This window comes from Tenrec ecaudatus, chromosome 18 (genome assembly GCF_050624435.1).
Source record: "Tenrec ecaudatus isolate mTenEca1 chromosome 18, mTenEca1.hap1, whole genome shotgun sequence".
NCBI classification, from domain to species: Eukaryota; Metazoa; Chordata; class Mammalia; order Afrosoricida; family Tenrecidae; genus Tenrec; species Tenrec ecaudatus.
The window spans coordinates 29,170,228-29,188,100 of NC_134547.1; the positions used below are offsets into that span (position 1 = coordinate 29,170,228).

A 17,873-nucleotide genomic window follows, 5' to 3' on the forward strand; every position below is an offset into this window, starting at 1 on the left:
GTGAAGTAAAGGACGGCCTTTCACACACCTACGTTTCCTATCCGGATGCTCTATTATGCTGCTCGTTGAGTGTGTTTCAGAGACACAGAAAAAAATGTGAGTATGTGAGATCTCTTTTCTTCTCCTTGTGACATCAGATATTACACACACACACAATTATGGGTTTATTAAGGAAGTAACAGGTTACACCTCAGGCTCAGAAATAATTTAGGATACATTTCTTTTGTCAGATCAGCCTATTCTGGCATGCCCATTGGCACTCCTCTCTCTGGCCTTTGGGCCTCTTGAGCCCCTCAACCTGGCCCTGGCTTGCTTGAACACATGCTCCATAGCTGTTTTAGCTCCACCAGTAAGTGCCCAGAGGTACCCCACTTTGATGGGAGGCATGCTCAGCTCTCTTGCTCTTTGCCTAGATGCACCCCACTCTGTGTGGGCCAGGAAGCATTCTTAACCTCCTGCCACCCTGCTTCTGGTCCTGCTACCTTAGCTTCTCTGCCACTGCCTCTTGCTGTCTCTGGTGTTACAGTTCTGTCTCCTGGGCCTGTGAGTCCCTAAGCCCAAAGGACTCATTCCATGTCAGTCTCTTTGGGGTCAGAGTTAGCCCCCCCTTTTTTTAACCTTTGGACTCCTAATGGGGTCCTGAATACATAATTAGAACAAGACCAGAATTCTCCCAGCTGCCCAGAATTTCAGCTCAGAGTTCCTTGAGGAGGGAAGGCAGAGGCTCGAGTTTCATCAGAAACAGGGTTGTCTATTTCTGGGGTTTCCCATGCAGGCACACAGTCAGGAGCCCTGCGTGCTCACTTCAGGGCTGCCTGGACCACGGAGGGAAGGAGAGAGAAGTGCAGATTCCCCTGCACTCTCCCTTCTTTTTCAATCCTTCGGTGCCTCCATGCTGCAGTGGGTACCACGCTGGGCTGCTAGCCTTAAGGTCAACAGTCGGGACCCACCAGCTGCTCTGGGAGAAAGATGAGACTTTGAGCTCACATAAAGTTTGTGATGGTGTTTGTGTGTTTTGAACCATTTTAGTGGCATATAAGGCACACATCATACACTTCAATAGTTCAATCCCTCCCATAAAGGTTTACAGCTTCAGAAACCCAGAGGGGCAGTTCCACTCTGCCTTCTAGGGTCTCTGTGCAGTAAGTGAACGAGGTAGACCGGGAGAGCAAACCCAGGAAGGCCTGGAATCGTATAGGATATGTGATGGCTAGGACAGGGCTTGGGCCCTTTGCTGCTGCCCCGGCCCAGCCTCTGCCCCAGTGAGGGGTGGAGTGAGGATGGTGGGCGCTGGGGCCCCTGAGGAGAGAGGCAGGTTCCACCCTCCTCTCCTGTCTTGCCCACCCGCCTCAGCAGCCCAGCCCAGTGTGTTTCCCCGGCCACAGGGGCCATTTCCCTTACGGCCCCACACTCTACTCACCCCACTGCATTCCTGCTCCTCCCCTTGGGCTGGGCTGAGCCAAGGAGGTCTCCTGTTGCCGGTCAGACTGCAGGCCTAAGGAGGACTCCCAGGGCAACCGCTGTGCTTCCTGGCTGGCCAGTGGATGGGAGGCTGCAGGCCAGGGCTGGCTCTGTGCTGGGTGCTCAGAGCACAGAGGTCCTGGGTGTACCCCCTCCCTCAAGGCTCTGGGACACCCCCCAGGGCTCCTATTCTGAGTTGGAGGTCCGGTGGGCTCCCCGCGGTGCATAGAGGGATGGGGTGGTTAGGTTGGGGCTGGTGAAGGTCACACCCAATGTGGCAGGGTAGTGTACCCACAGGGTAGTGTACCCAGGTAGGGTACACTACAGACCCTGGTGCACATCAGGCTCTCAACAGTGACTTCAAGGGAGGTTGTGCCCCGAGGGGAACATTGGGGCCAAGACTCTAGGGGCCTTGTGTGTTAGGCTGTGGCGTGCCAAGGAACAGGCGGCTGTGGCCGGGACATAGCCAGGGTGGACTCTGTCCATCACTAGAGGGGACAGGAGCTGGTCTGGGGGTGCAGTGTGGCGAGCTGAGGGCTGTTCTCAGAGCTTGGTGTGTTTTTCAGGGAGGCGTTTACCATTCCCCTGATTCCTCTTGGCCTGAAGGAGACCAAGGACGTGGATTTTTCCGTCTCTCTCAAGGTAAGCCTCCCAGCGCCAGCCGTGGGGCTCGGGTAGTCTGAGCGTGAAACGTGTGAATTCCTTACGAGTGGCCTTCATAGCGGGCGGGGCCTGCTGATTTTTGCACGTCCGTCTGGGAAGGCCCACACACTGCCTGGTACTACTTTCATTTTTGTGTGGATATGTTTTGGAATTTAAAAAATGTATCCTGTGTTTATCTCTTTTTGTTCATATTTTATAACTGACTTTAGGCTACGTTTTTAAAGGAAGAGCTAACGTTCTACCCGTCAACATTTTATGACATTAATTTTCACGCGGAGAGAAAAATGAAAACTCTCACGTGGAAGGCCTCCCTGTTTGCTGCCTGGAGTGTACCAGGAACATTTGAACGAGAGTGGCCTGCTCGCACACACTTGTTTGCCAGGGCACCCCTTTATCAGTCACCCACCCATCTTGTTCTTGGCGGTGGCTGCATTTCCAAATCAGTTGTAGATGTCTGGTTACTTTTTTGGCTCCCTATTCTTAAGTGACTGGAACCGTGGGTTCAGACGGGAGAACAATTGAGGATGGCACAGGGCTGAGCAGCGCTCCGTTCCGCTGTCCGTGGGGCCCTTCCCTGTGTCCGATTGGACTCAACCGCACCGCCCAAAAACATGCCTTCAAGAAGGCGCCCCGGCGGTATCATTCGTTGTACGTAGGGCTACAAAGTCAGCGGTTCAGAACCATCAGCCCCTCCCCTCCGGGGAGATAGCCGAGGCTTTCTGCCCCTGTGAGAGTCACAGTGTCAGACACCCAGGGGCAGTTCTGTCTTGTCCTGTAGGGCCGCTATGAGTTGGAATCACCTTGGCGACAGTGAGTTTGTTTGTTTTTTGCATTATTTTAAAGTAGTTTAGTCACTATCCTTTTGAGGTTTTCCCTCTAGTTCTTTTTTTTTTCTTTTCTCTCAAATGCTCTTATTTTTTACTAGCCATGTAGTAAGATATACATCACAAGTCTCGTCGTGGTGCGTGTGTCTGACAAGCAGCCGGACCCCTCTCCCTAAGTACGAAGCCTGTGCCGGCCACTGTGCAGGGTGCCGGTGATGTCACAGGCCCTGCCTTTGGGGCTGTAGTTCTGTGGGGCAGGAGGGTTCAGACCTGCGGATGTGGCAGAAGTACATCAAAGGAAGAAGCACACAGGGTATGCTTCACGGTGCCTGGAATGCCCACCTCGCTCTCTGTTTGACTCCTCAGACCGAGTGACATGAATCCCGTCAAATGTCCATGTGGGAGCAGAAAGAGGTGGTGAAGGGGAGGGAGGGTGGGGCCTGGCCCTGAGCCAGCCAGCACAGCTGGGAGTATAGGAGTACAGCTCAGCTGTTGGTTGGGTCATCTGAAAGTATTTTTATTAAAAAAAAACAAAAGCCAAATACTTCAAACTGTCTCTTTGACCTCCTTCCAGAACATAGGTCATTGTCAGCCTGGTGGAGCGCCCTTCTCCTCGGGCGCCCCTGGGCACCAGGGGTTGGAAACGCTGCAACAGTCTGTGATGATGGTGGTGGTTTAATCTAGGCCCTGCTCTTACACATGTGGGGTGTATTTCACAGTTGATGAAGGCAAGCCAGCACACTGGCCAGGCCCAGGATGGCCCAAAGGATTTTCATGTGTGTGTGTGTGGGGGGGGGGGGGGGGAGTCATGCAGGAATGGAAGCTCTCTGGCTGAAGTTTTAGCAGTGGCATTGGTGGGGTCTTTGGGTTTGTGACAGTCGCCATGTCTGGGAGAACAGTCTTTAGTGGCCTGGGTAGAATAGTTTCTGTAAGATTTGGTTGCCGCTTCATGCCAGAGCCTTTTAAAGGGAGAATTTCCTGGAGCAACAGGGACGTTCTGTGGGCTTCTTCACGGATCTAAATGTGTCACATGCCAAATTCCACAGGAAAGCCAATCAGAGAGCCAGTTGTGATCTGCTGAGGACTCCAACCGTGTCATTTTGGCCCCAAAGGGGTTCCACCAATGCCAGCCATACAACATAAATAAATAAATACAGGGACTTTCTATTTTTTCCCAACCACACTTGGACTTGGGAGTCAAGGTCCCACAGAAGTGGTTGGGCTGGCTGAACCGGGCAATTCAAGCTGTCTTTCCAGTGGAAGCGCCCACGCTATGCCCGGTGGTCAGTCAAGCGGCAATATGTGATACTGTGCTGTTTCACATGGAAGGGCTTGAAAACAGCTCCATTAAGAAGCACTGTTTAATTCCCCTGCCCGAGAAGTCAAGTTGTTGAATGAATGCTTTTAGACAGAGCTTTATCTGTTTATTGATTTTGGTTAAGAACATTGAGCCAAAACATTCAGGAAGTACCATGATGTGTACTGAACACACAACCCCATCAGTGCCTTCTTCCCTTAGCCAAAGGACTTGTTCAAATTACTTTGGGCATTCTAGCTCCATTCCCAAAGCAGGGGACTTGTACCCTGGTGGCGTAGTGGTTACAAATTGAGCTGTAACTCCAAGGTCAGCAGTTCAAAACCACCAACCGCTCAGTGAGAGAAGAAGGGCTTTCTCTGGTAAAGATTTACAGTCTCAGAAACCTACAGGGGCAGTTCTACCCTGTCTGACAGGGTGGTTATGATGTCAGTGAGGACGCGTTTTTTTTGGTGTGTGTGTGTGTGTGTGTGTGTGTGTGTACCTCATGAGGGTTTTGTGAGTATTGGTTCAGACATGTAAGAGGCGTTTCAAACAGCTTGTGTGAAAATAGGGGGAAAAAGGGACATTTTAAAATCATTTTATTACATCAATTGTGTAAAGAATATTTGTACATTCATTGCCCTCGTCATTCTCAAAACATCCGCTCTCCACCCAAGTCCCTGGCATCAGCTCCTCACTTTTTCCCCTCCCTCCCTGCTCCCCTCTCCTCATGAACCCTTGATAATTTACAAATTATTATTTTGTCATCTTGCCCTGTCTGACATCTCCCTTCACCCACTTTTCTGTTGTCCGTCCTCCAGGGAGGAGGTCACATGTAGATCTTTGTAATCAGTTCCCATTTCTAACCCACTCACCCTCTACCCTCCCAGTATCGCCCCTCACACCCCTGGTCCTGAAGGGATCATATGCCCTGGATTCCCTGTGTTTCCAGTTCCTATCTGTACCAGTGTACATCCTCTGGTCTAGCCAGATTTTTAAGGTAGAGTTGGGATCATGATAGTCGGAGGGGAGTGGGGAAGGGAAGCATTTAGGAACTAGAGGAAAGTTGTATGTTTCATCGTTGCTACATCACACCCTGACTGGCTTGTCTCCTCCCCGAGACCATTCTGTAAGGAGATGTCCAATTGCCTACAAATGGACTTTGGGTTCCCACTTTGCACTCCGGCTCATTCACAATGATATGATTTTTGTTCTTTGATGCCTGAGACCTGATCCCTTTGAAACCTCATGTTCACACAGGCTGGTGTGCTTCTTCCATGTGAGCTTTGTTACTTCTGAGCTAGATGGCTGCTTTTTTACCTTCAAGCCTTTATGACCCCAGACGTTATATCTTTTGATAGCCAGGCACCATCAGCTTTCTTCATCACATTTGCTTTTTCACTTGCTTTGTCTTTAGCGATTGTGTCTAGAAGGTGAGCATCATAGTATATGTCTGGCTTTTTTTTTTTTTGAGAGTGAGAGTGAGTGAGAGAGAGTGAGAGTGAATTAGTGAGAGTGACAGATTGAATGAGTAAGAGTGAGAGTGAGTGGGAAAGAGTGAATGAGTGAGTGAGAGTGAGTGAGTGAGAGACTGAGTGTGACAGAGTGAGTGAGTAAGAGAGTGAGAGAGTGAGTGAGTGAGAGTGAGTGAGAATGAGTGAGAGTGAGCGAGAGTGAAAGTCATGTCTGGCTATTTTACAAGCAGATTGCCAGATCTTTTTTCTTAGGCACCTTTGAGTGGACATGAGCTTTCTCCGACCTTTCCGTGAGCAAGGCAGGTGTGTGGACCATCTGTACTGTCCTGAGGCTGGCTGCTCACACTGCTTTCGCTTTGTTCTCCTGTGATCCTTGCCATCTTCACAAACTCTAGTGATCCCCAGAGATTTTGAATTGGTAGTTTGAGGATGTTGTTGAGTAGGCCACTGAATAGCCCCCCCTAGTCCTGGAGGCCCCCTGCACGATGGAACAAAATATTGTCTGGTCCTCAGTTACATGTGGCAGGCGTCAAATCCAGGTCTCTGGTGTGGGAAGTGAGAATTCTACCACTGGCCCCACACTTTGTCCATGTTCTAACATACTGTAGAATGCACTTTGGTCAGGTTTGCAGCTTATTTTCTGTGTTACCTGGCTAGAGTAGAAGCACTGTGAGGGCAGAAATCTCTGTGCCTTTCATTCACTGAGATTGTCTAGGGAAGCACCTGGCAGGTAGCAGGTCAACTCACTGCTGTTGAGTTGATCCTATCTCATAGCAACCAGATGTGAAAGGGCAAAACTGCTCCTGTGAGTTTCCAAGGCTACAGATCTCTTCCTGAGTGGAAAGCCTTATCCTTCTCCCAAGCAGCAGCTGGTAGTTTTGAACCTATGACCTGTTGTAGCAGCCCAATGCGTAACCATGACACCATCAGGGCTCCCGACAAATTACCAACCATTGCACCACCACCAGGCTCCTTCTTCCTCCTCCAGTTTGGGTCATTTCCATGGCAGTGAGTTTGGTGTTTGAGTGTGGCAGTGATTGCACCGGACAGGTAGGACTTGTTGAATAACTGAGGGAACTGAGAGAGCAGTCGTCAGACACTAGACTGTGAAGGTGGCTTCCCACCAGCGTAATTCACTTATGGAAGGGCCCAGCGTTGCTCTCACAAAGGCTTGCATCACAGACCCTGAGGGTAGCATCTCCCTAGCAGTCTCCAAAACATAAGTTGCCGGTGCCAGGAAGCCCTCGTGCCCAGGTTGTGAGGGCAGCCCTGCGGCCAAAGGAGGACTGCCCCCAGAATACCTCTGATGCTTGTCAGGATTGTGTAATGTGTACGTATTCCAATGTTTCACAAGACATTTTAAATTTAAAAAACCCCAAAACTTCACTTTACATTTTACTAAGACAGTAACAGCATAAGTTTAAAATGTATACATATTTACATCTACGAAAATATGAATTACACAGTCCCAAAATCCCAACAGCATGCGATTACACCCATGTTTTTCTGTACTGCACACACGTTTTCCAAAGGGTTATTATCTGGCTTGCTTCTCCACATTCATGGTCTTGAATTACATCTTCTACCATCACACTCTGTTTTTCATACAGGACTTTATCCTGGAACACTACAGTGAAGACAGCTACTTATATGAAGATGAAATCGCTGACCTTATGGATCTGCGACAAGTATGTTTTTGTGTGTGTGGCAGGCAGGGAGGTTGGCGGAAACCCACTTGCAGACTCCTCACCAGAGCCGCTCCTGGCCACCTGTTGTCACAGAGCTGTAGGTGGTTGGTGGTGAGAAGGAAGAGTCGTCGTGCTGCAGCCAAAGCTGAGTCTAAGACTCCTGACTCTGTCCATGGCCCTTCCTATTCCTAGAATCCATGAGTCCAGGGTAGGGCCCAGTAACCACAGAATAACGAGAAACACCCAGGGTACTGAGCAGGAGGTCAGGGAATTTGCTGTGTCCACTCCTCCGCTCACCCTCAGTGGGGTTCTTCTCATTTCAGGCTTGTCGGACGCCCAGCCGGGATGAGGCCGGTGTTGAATTGCTGATGAGTTACTTTCTGCAGCTGGGTTTTGTGGAGAGTCGGTTCTTCCCACCCACCAGGCACATGGGGATCTTGTTCACATGGTAGGTGCTGAGTCCTGGGCTGGTGTGCCCCCCATCAGCTGCCTCACAGCCCCTCTGCAGGCTGGCTGACCTTTCCACTGCAGCCCCCTCCTGTCTGATTGCTGCATTTGCTCAGAGAGAGGGCAGCATGGTGGCACGCACTTCTGGAGGGATCCTGGGGGAAGCAGGCACCAAGCAACCTTGCTTTCCTGTTTGTTTGTGCAAGGGAGCCCAAATGAAAGAGGCATTTTTCTTCGTCATTTTGTTGGGAAACACCAGGACTCTGAGGAGGAATTCACAGGACGAAAAATTCTTATTCCAGATGCTGAGGTAGGGATAGGAGTCAGGGTTACCCCAAGCCAAGAACATCATCTTCACATAGATATCATATGTTATATAGCATATCCGCCTGTTATATAACAACAATATAGGATATGTGATGTATACGAGAGCATCATGTTCATAAACACAAACACACACATATGTAAATGAAATGGATGCAGAACATCTGATTCTTTTCTAGGACCAGGATTTTCCAGATGACTGGGACTTAAGTGGATAGGATTTAGTAGCACACCCTTTGCTGAGCTGCTGTGAATCAGAGCTGACTCGATGGCAGTAATTTGGTGATTTTTTTTCTGAGTGCCCATGGGAGCATGCCTGATCGGAGAGTAAATTCCAATAGCTAGAGCCAGATTCAGTAGCCTGGTGATGTAAGATCCACAGTTTAAAACCACCAGCTGCTTCAAGGGAGAAAGATGGGGCTTTCTACTCCCTTAAAGAGTGACAGTCTCAGAAACCGAAGGGGAAGTCCTACCCTGTCCTACAGGGTCACTATGAACCAGCATCCATTCCATGGCAATGAGATTTAAAACATTTTTATTTTATTTTTTAGGATGGGCCAGATTTAGAATTCAGCATGAGCCCTTGGTGGCCAGCTAACCAGGCTGTCCTTTTGGACAGGGAAGGTTGATGACACCCCATCACAATGCACACGGACCCCCTGTCAATGATACCTCTTTAGTCTTGAACTAGGAAGAAGCTCACTCACTTCCTCTGAGCTTTACAAACAGCCCTGGATCTTACAGACTCGGGGAAAAGTGGGTACAGCTTTCTAATGGATTCATTTCATTTAGGAGAAGAAGCCACCTTAGAAAAAACAAAAAACTCAAGTTTCCTTTATTGTGCCCCCTGGTGGAGCAGTGATTATGCACTGGGCCGCTCACTGCAAGGTCAGCGTTGCACCTCTGGAGAAAGACGAGGCTTTCCACTCACTTGGTAAAGAGTCAGCGCCTTGGAAACCGCAGGGCAGCTCCCCCTGCCTCATGGGTCACTATGATTTGGAACTGACTCAGCAGCGAGAGTGCCTTTTTCTACGTGGTCAGTGAGGGTAATGACTAGGGCTATCAGCACAGAAACCAAAATCCCGTTGCATGTGTCCTTTGGGCACTCACTAAGGAATTGGACTTTTTTTTTTAATTGTTTTCACTACAAAGCGCCTGAGGGGACTTCAATCAGCTCAATGTAAAATAAAGTGAAAAAAAGAGGAATTTTTGGACTTCTATCAGCTCAATGTAAAATAAAGTGAAAAAAAGAGGAATTTTTGGACTTCAAAACGTATGAAAATAAAAAATCGATTGTCTTTGCCATGCACTTTTTCCAAAGCCAGCACAAGTATGAGTCGGCCAGGTACCCCCTATTCTAAAAGGGTGCTTCTTTTACACAGGTATGACTCCCTCACCGGGGTCCCTGTCAGCCAGCAGAACCTGCTGCTGGAAAAGGCCAGCGTGCTCTTCAACATCGGCGCCCTCTACACACAGATCGGGACCCGCTGCAACCGGCAGACTCAGGCTGGGCTGGAGAGTGCTGTGGACGCCTTCCAGAGAGCGGCAGGTGTGTCCCCACCGCGGGCGGCCAGGGGCAGGGAGCCATGCTTGGACTTGCGAGCCTGGGAGGCCGGATGAGTGCTTACTGCAGCCATCCTCAGCCTTCCCAAGGCTGCGACCCTTTCATACGGTTCATCTGTGGTAGTGACCCCCAACCATAAAACTGTTTTTGTTGCTACTTCATAACTGTCATTTTGCTACTTTTATGAATCGGCCCACTCTTGTGAAAGGGTCGTTCGAACCCCAAAGGGTTCGCGACCCACAGGTTGAAAACTGCCTCTCCGTGTGACTTAGGGACTCAGTGAATCCTATGGTTAATGGCTAATCTTTCCAAGCGAGTGGCCCCAAGAATGGCAGTAAACCAACCCAATATTGAAAAAAACTTGAATAAGTATTCTTGCACAGTGAAAGTGGAAGCTTTAAAAACAGTTTTTCTTTTATTGTTGTTAAAATAAACAATATTGTTGTTAGTCTGGGTAGAGAAACGGATTCATAGACACTCATGTGTATAGGAAAGAGCTTTGTATAAATAGTAATTGTACATCAAGAAAACATCCCAGCCCAGTCCAGATCAAGTCCATAAGTCTGATGTCAGCCTACGTGTCCAGTACCAGTCTATAAAGTCCTCTTCAGACTCATGAATCACATGCAATGACACCAAGTGCAGGAAGATCAAAGGCTCATAGGTGGAAAGCCTTGTGGATCCAGTGGTGACGGAAGCATCTTCGCCCTGGCATAGGTCTCCATGTGTCTCCTCCAGCTCCAAGGCTCTGACTGCCATCAGCATAGCTCCATGTGTCTCGTCAACAGGATTGTCTCATAGGGAGTGAGTGTGTGTCCCACCTCCAGCAAGCTATTTGTCTCCTTAGCACCTCCAAATAAGGTCATCAAGCTACGACCTGATTGACAGGCTAAACTCCATCCCTTCACTGTAATAGTCTCAAATTAACAACAGATTATATAACTACCACAAACCAAAACCAAACCTACTGTCATCGAGTTAATGCCAACTCTTAGTCACTTGAAAGGACAAGGCACAACTGCCCCTATGGGTTTCTGAGACTGTAGCTCTTTAGAGGAATAGAAAGCCATATTTTTCTCCCAGGGCACAGGTGGTTTTGAACTGCTGACCTTGTGAATCACAGCCCCTTACACCTCTAGGGCTCCTTTGTTAGGTGTACAACAGATCTAAATAATGCCCTGCTCTGAGCCTGCCTTATCCTTTTTCTTAGGTTTGAGCCCAGTATTGCAGCCACTGTCAGTTCACCTCGAGGAGGACCATCCTCCTTTCCACTGCTTTCTCATTGTATTACAGACGGCTTCCTCGGCACCTGTTAGGTCCAGCCTGTGAGTCAGGGACCATCCGTGGTGGTTGCCAGCCTGAAGTTGCTCCTTTGCGCTTCTATTGAGGATACACACAAGTGCTCAATCATCTCATCATTTGCCCCAGGACTCACCAACCCTTTCCCATTTGAACTTTTGCTTTTCTTGGCCAGTCACCCTTGAAACTCATCCTGGTATGAATGAACCAGGTACAGGGTGGAGGAGGGACGCAACTGTACAGCCTGACCTGTAGAAGGCAGATTCTGCTGGGCAAATGTGGGGGTCCTCAGAAAGCTCAAGTGTGCCTGAGGGTTCTATTTTGCACCCACCCCACCCCATCGTAGTCTGAGACGCCCTTGTGGCATAGTGGGTTATTCATTGGTCTGCAAACTTCAAGGTCAGCAGTTTGAACCCACCAACCACTCCTCAGAGGAAAGAGAGGTTTTCTGCCTCCATAAAGATTTATGGCCGTGGAAACCCAGTTCTCCACTGTCTTCTAGAATGGAGTAGATGGCAGTGAGTTTGGGGTTTTCTTGTGGTAGGTGTTTGTCTTTTAGTTGTTGAAGCTTTCTGTAGATTTTAGAGATTGGTGCCTTGTCTGCTATGCTGTCAGACTTTTTCCCCGTCTGTAGATCTGCTTTCTGCTCTTTGAGCGAAGTCTTTTGGTGTACGTGAACGAGTTCGGGCCGTTCTCCTCTGTCCTGTACGGTGGGATGAGCGGGAATCGACCCACAGCAGAGGGTCAGCAGGGGCTCTGCCCAGGACAGACTCTGTGGGCAACTGCAGTCAGAAGCAGTGCAGACTGGGCCGTGGTATAATGCTCATGTGGTCTAACTGGCTTACAGCTCGCCGATTCTTACTGGCCTGTCTTGGGCTGTCACCTCTGGCAGAGAAACATTTTTGGAATTTGACTTTGCTCTGCCAGGCGTTGAAGAGCGTCAGCCCAGCCTAATTGGGGAACTTGGTTTGTAAAATGATTGCTCCTCAGGAAGGGAGGCTGAGATCCCGTGCGGCAGCTGGTTTTATCCATGGTCACGGGTCCTTCTGCACTCACTGTCCTTTCTGAAGAATCTGAGTGGAGGACAGGAAGAGCAGGTGCACTTTGGGACTCGTCCCCAGGACACCCAAGATATAGACTCGCAGGCGGCAAGCTGGAGCATTGGAGAGTGGGTGAGCCCCAGGCAAGCAGTGGCTCCTGGCCCCTCTTCCTACTGTGGGGCAGTCTGTGCCCTGCTGCAGAACCAGGGGAACCAGTTGGATGGGATTCGTGGCAGAGATTATGTTTCAGCCCAGGTTAGTTTCCAGTTAGTGCAAGAGAGTGTGGACATTTCCACAGAGGGGGCCCAGTGCTCTTTCCTGGGTCCTGGGGAAACCCAGCCTTGCTTGCCATCCTGCGTGCTCTGCCCACGTGAGTGGACTTCCCCACCGCTGTTCCACGGAGGCCGGAATGGAAGGGGGAGAAGTCTATTAGTCCATTGTACACGTCTCTCTTTGCTTGACAGAAACACAGATGTGTCTTGGAAGAGCATCTGATTTTTTTTTAATTAAAGAAATTTAAAACAGCTTCCCTTCTGATCTTGCAGTTTCTGTAGTTTAGGTAAATTCTCTGCTCAGAGCCTCACCCAGCCAGAATCCTGCTGTTAACTGGGGTCATGAGAGTTGGGGATCCTCTTCCAAGGTCCTTTGGATTGTTGCCAGCATGAAGGTTTTTTTTGTTTGTTTGTTGTTAAAAACCAAAGCTTTGAGGCATTTTATTATAAAAAGTCAGACTCATATATAAACTAATAGGTACTTCAAAATTCATCATACATTTACTTCATTTTTTAGCTTGGCCTTCTAGAATATCTGTAGCTCCATTGATTTTGGCTTCTGTGTACGGAGATCCTCCCTTATCTGAGTGATTTGAGAGCATAATCGGTCGGTGAGCAGCTCTTTTCCTTCATTGGCAGTAGGACTTACACCCAGAATTAATGCTGCCTCCCATTTCATCATTTTGGGTTCAAATCCACCTCAGTAATAGCCGCCGCGGAAGGCAGATTTTGGTGGACTTTGAAAAACTTGTTTTACTTGAGGCTCCACATGCTTCATGGCTTGCAAAACATAACGGCCTGCAAATCCTGCAGTCCAACTGCCACCACAGTGCTGGCCATGGCCCCGCACCGGCTGCGCTGCCCCCACTGGGCGCGCGGCTCATGCCAGCCTCGGGGCCGTGGCCGCCTGCCCCGCGTCTCTACCGGATTCTTTGTTTTTTTAAGATTGTACAACTCAGTGGGATGAGAGGGCGCCCTGTCCTTTTGTTGTTGTTGTTTCAGACAAATATACAGAAGATACATGACAGGACACAGGAAGTCAACCGTATATAATTCAGCGACTTGATTGCGTTCTTTGCGTTATCATTCTTACCCGCCTCCAAACGGTTCCTTCCCTAGCAGCAGAGACTCGCTGGTGTGATTGTTTTTGTCACTGCTGTGAGTGTGACCCCACACAGAGAGCTTGTTCAGAGCTCAATGCTTGCTCGAAGCAGACATGCGTTACCAGTTAAGTTAGAGCCTGTTTGGAGTTAAGATTTCAGGGGGAAATGTTTGGTTTCAGTTTTAAAGCCGACCTCAGGATAATAGTTTCAGGGACTGATCCCGTCTCTCTGGCCCCAGAAAGTCTACAGGCCATGAGAATTTGAAATTCTGCTCTGCATCTTACCCCTCCTCACCCCCCACCCCCACACTTTTGATCAGGATTTTACTATGGGATATTTGATCAAAATGTGCAGTAGCAGCAGCTGGCAGGCGCCATCTAGTTCTGGGTTCAGGCTCATGGGGAGAGTCACACACTACATTTCCTCCTCCCATTTCTGACGATCCTTCTTTCTATCTGCTTTCAGAAGACCCTGTTCTTTTGCTGGCTGTGGGCCTGAGGTCTGCAGTTGGGGATCATGTGGCCTCCTCCAGGGCCCTTCATGCCTCAAATCTCTCTCTGACTTCTTTCTCAACCTCTAGACCAGTGGTCCTCAACCTTCCTAATGTCACGATGCTTTCACACAGTTCCTCATGTGGTGGTGAGCCCCAACCATAAAGTTATTTTCGTTGCTACTTCACAGCTGTAATTTTGCTACTGTTAGGAATCAGGTGACTCCTGTGAAAGGGTCGTTTAACCTCCAACAGGGTCTCGACCTACAGGTTGAGAACCGCTGCTCTAGACCCAAAGAAAAATCTGATCTTCATAGATACACTAGGACACAGTTTGCTTGTTTGCCCTAAATCGTTTGGTGCATATACTTCACATATCAGACAGTTGAATTGTTCACTCGTATTAAGAGTTGCACAATCATCACCACCATCAATTTCATGGAACACCAGCTTGATTTCCTTGCCTCTATCATGTTTATACTTCTCAGCAGTGTGTGAAATAAATAGGTTCTCAACTAACATATGAAACAATATATATATAATTTCAGGGGTTTTGAGCCACTTGAAAGAGACCTTTACTCATACTCCCAGTTACGATATGAGTCCTGCCATGCTCAGCGTGCTCCTCAGAATGATGCTCGCCCAGGCCCAAGAATGTGTGTTTGAGAAAATCAGCCTTCCCGGAATCCAGAACGAATTCTTCATGCTGGTGAAGGTGGCACAAGAGGCTGCCAAGGTGAGCACATCCTGGCTCCAGAGCCTTCTTAAGGGCCGTTAGGTGGGCTGCCCTGCTGCAGGAGTACCAGAGGCAGAGGGCCCCCCCCCCCCCAAGGCAGGTTCTCTCCCTGATTTGGGCAGCGTGCCCACCTCAGCTGGAGTAGCTGGTTTGTGTTTTCTTGGCCAGTGCTGGTGTTTCAGCATGGATCACTGATTCCATCAGCAGCTCTGTCGACAAGCCAGCATCGAGGTAGCCAGTGCCCCGTCCACTCTGCACTGACAGCACACAGGGGCGCCTTGGAGCTGCTCCCAGACTCTGGGGCAGCCTCTGGCAGGGGCTGAACGGGCTGTTATTCTCCAGTCCCTGTAGCTCTCTGAACCCGGGTCAGACTCCTCCTCCTCATTATTCCATCTCTTGTCTCTTTCAGGTGGGGGAAGTCTACCAGCAGCTGCATGCCGCCATGAGCCAGGAACCGGTGCAGGAGAACGTCCCCTACTCCTGGGCTCGTTTGGCCTGCGTGAAGGCCAGCCACTACACAGCCCTGGCCCACTACTTCGCAGCCACCCTGCTCATTGATCATGAGTGTAAGAACTGGGCTTGGGGCTTCTGAGTCTAGTGAGAGCCGTCGGCTTGCCATGGAGGAGATGCTCCCGGTCCGAGGGTGGGCTTATGCACACCTGTCAGGGTCAGGTTGCTGGTGGTGCCACCATGGCATCCCCATGTGCAGCAGAGCAGAGCTGTGCCTCCCTGGCCGCTGGGTTTTCAACGGCTGGTATTTTGGAAGTGCCTAGCCATGTCTTCCTTTTAAATGCCCCTGACTCCCAAAAAGCCGCTGCCATGGAGTCCTGACTTCTCGTGACCCCGCACAGGGTTTCCAAGGCTGCCCATCTTTATGGGAGCAGACTGCCACTCCTTTCTCCTGAAGACTGACACTCACCCGACAGCACCACCAGGGCTGATCAGGGTTATATGGCGGGGTTGTTAAGCATTGGGTGGCTAACTGCAAGTTCAGCAGTTCTAAACCACCAGCTGCTCCGCAGGAGAAAGATGAGGCTTTCTGCTTCCATAAAGAGTTACAGTCTTGGAAGTCCACAGGGGCAGTTCTACCCTGTCTTATAGGGCTGCTATGAGTTGGCATCGACTCTGTGGCAGTGAGTGAGTAGGAAAAGAGGGGAGGGATAGCATTAATTCTTCCTGGGCGATAGCACCACTCGATCCCTGTCATGAGCTGATTCTGACTCATAGCAACCCCACAGGGCATGGTAGACCTGCCCCTGTGAGTTTCCAAGGCTGTAACTTTTTACAAGAGGAGAAAATCTGTCTCTCTCCCAAGGAACAGCTGGTGATTTCAAACCGCTGACTTTGTGGTTAACAGCCCACCAGGCAATCACCGCACCACTCGGGCTCCGGGATGTAATATAGAGGTGACTACTGATCTGGAACGTAGAATAGCCCAAGGTAGAACTGTGGGCTAAACACTGAGCCACGAACCACATCAGTGGTTCAGACCCACCAAACACTTCGTAGGAGACCCGGTGAAGCTGTCTGCTCCTATAAAGTACAGTCTGCGACACTCACAGGGGCAGTTCTACCCTGAGCTATAGGGCCACCTGCACGGCAGTGGGTTTGTGGCTTTAGAACAGGCCAGCATTAGGGTGAGACCAGTGAGGTGCGTGCTTCAGGCTGTTGATGACGGTGGTAAAATGTAGAATAGCTGTCTTTGCTGTAGCCGCCCCGCCACTTCTCCACCCCCCGACAGAAGCCCTGTGCCCTTTAAGCAGATACCCCCCCATCTCTCCATCTGGTCACCTCTGACCCGCTTTTCTGGCTCTCTGGATTTGTACACATAAGTAACATTGTAATGTTTTAAAGACAAACCTGATGCTCAAAATCACTCACAGTGCTGCGCTGAGGCCATGCGGGGCCCCCTGGGGTAGAAAGACATTTTGTTCATTGTGGGTTTTTTGTGTGTGTGGTGGGGAATGGTGGTAATTCATTTTGATATTTTCAAAACCACACCAGAATAGTCTGTGCGCATGGCTCGATGACTGAGCTTTTAGCTACCTCCTTCCCTATGAGCCTGAGGAAATGCTCCCTTGCCTGCCGCTTGCCTGCCCACAAGTCTGGGGGAGGGGTGGCATTCGTGGTGTCTAGCATTCATGAAGGGCACCCCAAGAGTAAGTCAAGGGGCAGACTCTGGAGCCTGACTCCCTGAGTTCACTTCTCAGCCCTGCCTTTTATCACATGCTCTCTGTTTCCATGAAGAGTTCTAGTCTTGGAAACTCTGCAGAGGGTGACCGCGAATCAGAACCGACTCAGTGACAGAGGGATGGGTTTTGATTTGTATGATCGTGAGCAACTTACTTAGCCTCTCAGTGCCTCAGCCTCCTCTTCGGGAAACAAGGCGGCGAGCAGAGTAGGACCGATGGGAACCACCAAAGCTGCAAGTGTGTGCAGCACCTCGTCGTTTGTCTGAGTGTCAGCTGCTACTCGTGGTATCGTGGCAGGGTCAGTCAGGGCATGAGACAGGCAAACAGAAGCCCGGTGCCCTGCAGAGACACAAAACCACGCAGCCTTGGGCTCTGCTTTGCGGTCAGCGAGGTGATCCTGGAGTTGGGCGTTGAGCCCTGAGCAGGGATTTTCCGTTTGAACAAGGAGGGAAAGGACAGCTGAGAACCGAGGAAACTCAGAGCACCGGGTGTTGATGGGGCGGGAAGATGAGGGGGAAGCTGTTACTGGGAAGGAGGCGACCGCGGTGTCCAAGCAGAGCAGGAACCAGATAAGGGGTTTGTTGGAAGGTTACATCAGGTGGGAGCCCGAGAGAAAGGGAGCGTTCAGAGACTTGGGTCTCTACAACTCTGAAAACTAGGCACCTAGTGCACCTGTTCCCGAGGCCTGGGCCCTGGGGCTAGAGGCTTGTTGGGCTGGATTGCCTGGGCTGTGCCCTGCACAGCAGACGAAGTGCTTAGGAAAGCTGTCACCTGAGCCAGAAGAAAGGGCTGTGTGGAAAGAGAAGTGTGTGATGCCACGTCCATGTGAGGGCCTCACCTGCGGCTTTTGTTGCAGTGAAGCCCGGTGCAGATGTGGACCACCAGGAGAAATGCCTGTCCCAGCTCTACAACCACATGCCCGAGGGAATGACCCCCTTGGCCACACTGAAAAACGGATCCCAGCGCAGACAACTGGGTATGTGTCACCCTGGACCCCG

General features: G+C 50.1%; 1 protein-coding gene and 1 pseudogene across 1 annotated transcript in view; one reads left to right on the top strand and one right to left on the bottom strand.

The window, feature by feature from the left end:
• RHPN2 (rhophilin Rho GTPase binding protein 2) overlaps positions 1 to 17,873 on the top strand; it is a 65,669-nt gene that overhangs the window by 37,527 nt on the left and 10,269 nt on the right. Inside the window, exons 4-10 of the mRNA XM_075537190.1 lie at positions 2,028 to 2,103; positions 7,331 to 7,408; positions 7,732 to 7,856; positions 9,562 to 9,728; positions 14,496 to 14,683; positions 15,093 to 15,249; positions 17,732 to 17,851. Of these exons, the coding sequence (XP_075393305.1) occupies positions 2,028 to 2,103; positions 7,331 to 7,408; positions 7,732 to 7,856; positions 9,562 to 9,728; positions 14,496 to 14,683; positions 15,093 to 15,249; positions 17,732 to 17,851 (911 nt within the window). The remainder of the gene's footprint in view (positions 1 to 2,027; positions 2,104 to 7,330; positions 7,409 to 7,731; positions 7,857 to 9,561; positions 9,729 to 14,495; positions 14,684 to 15,092; positions 15,250 to 17,731; positions 17,852 to 17,873) is intronic.
• On the bottom strand, positions 12,861 to 13,194 carry LOC142431381 (mitochondrial import inner membrane translocase subunit TIM14 pseudogene; annotated as a pseudogene).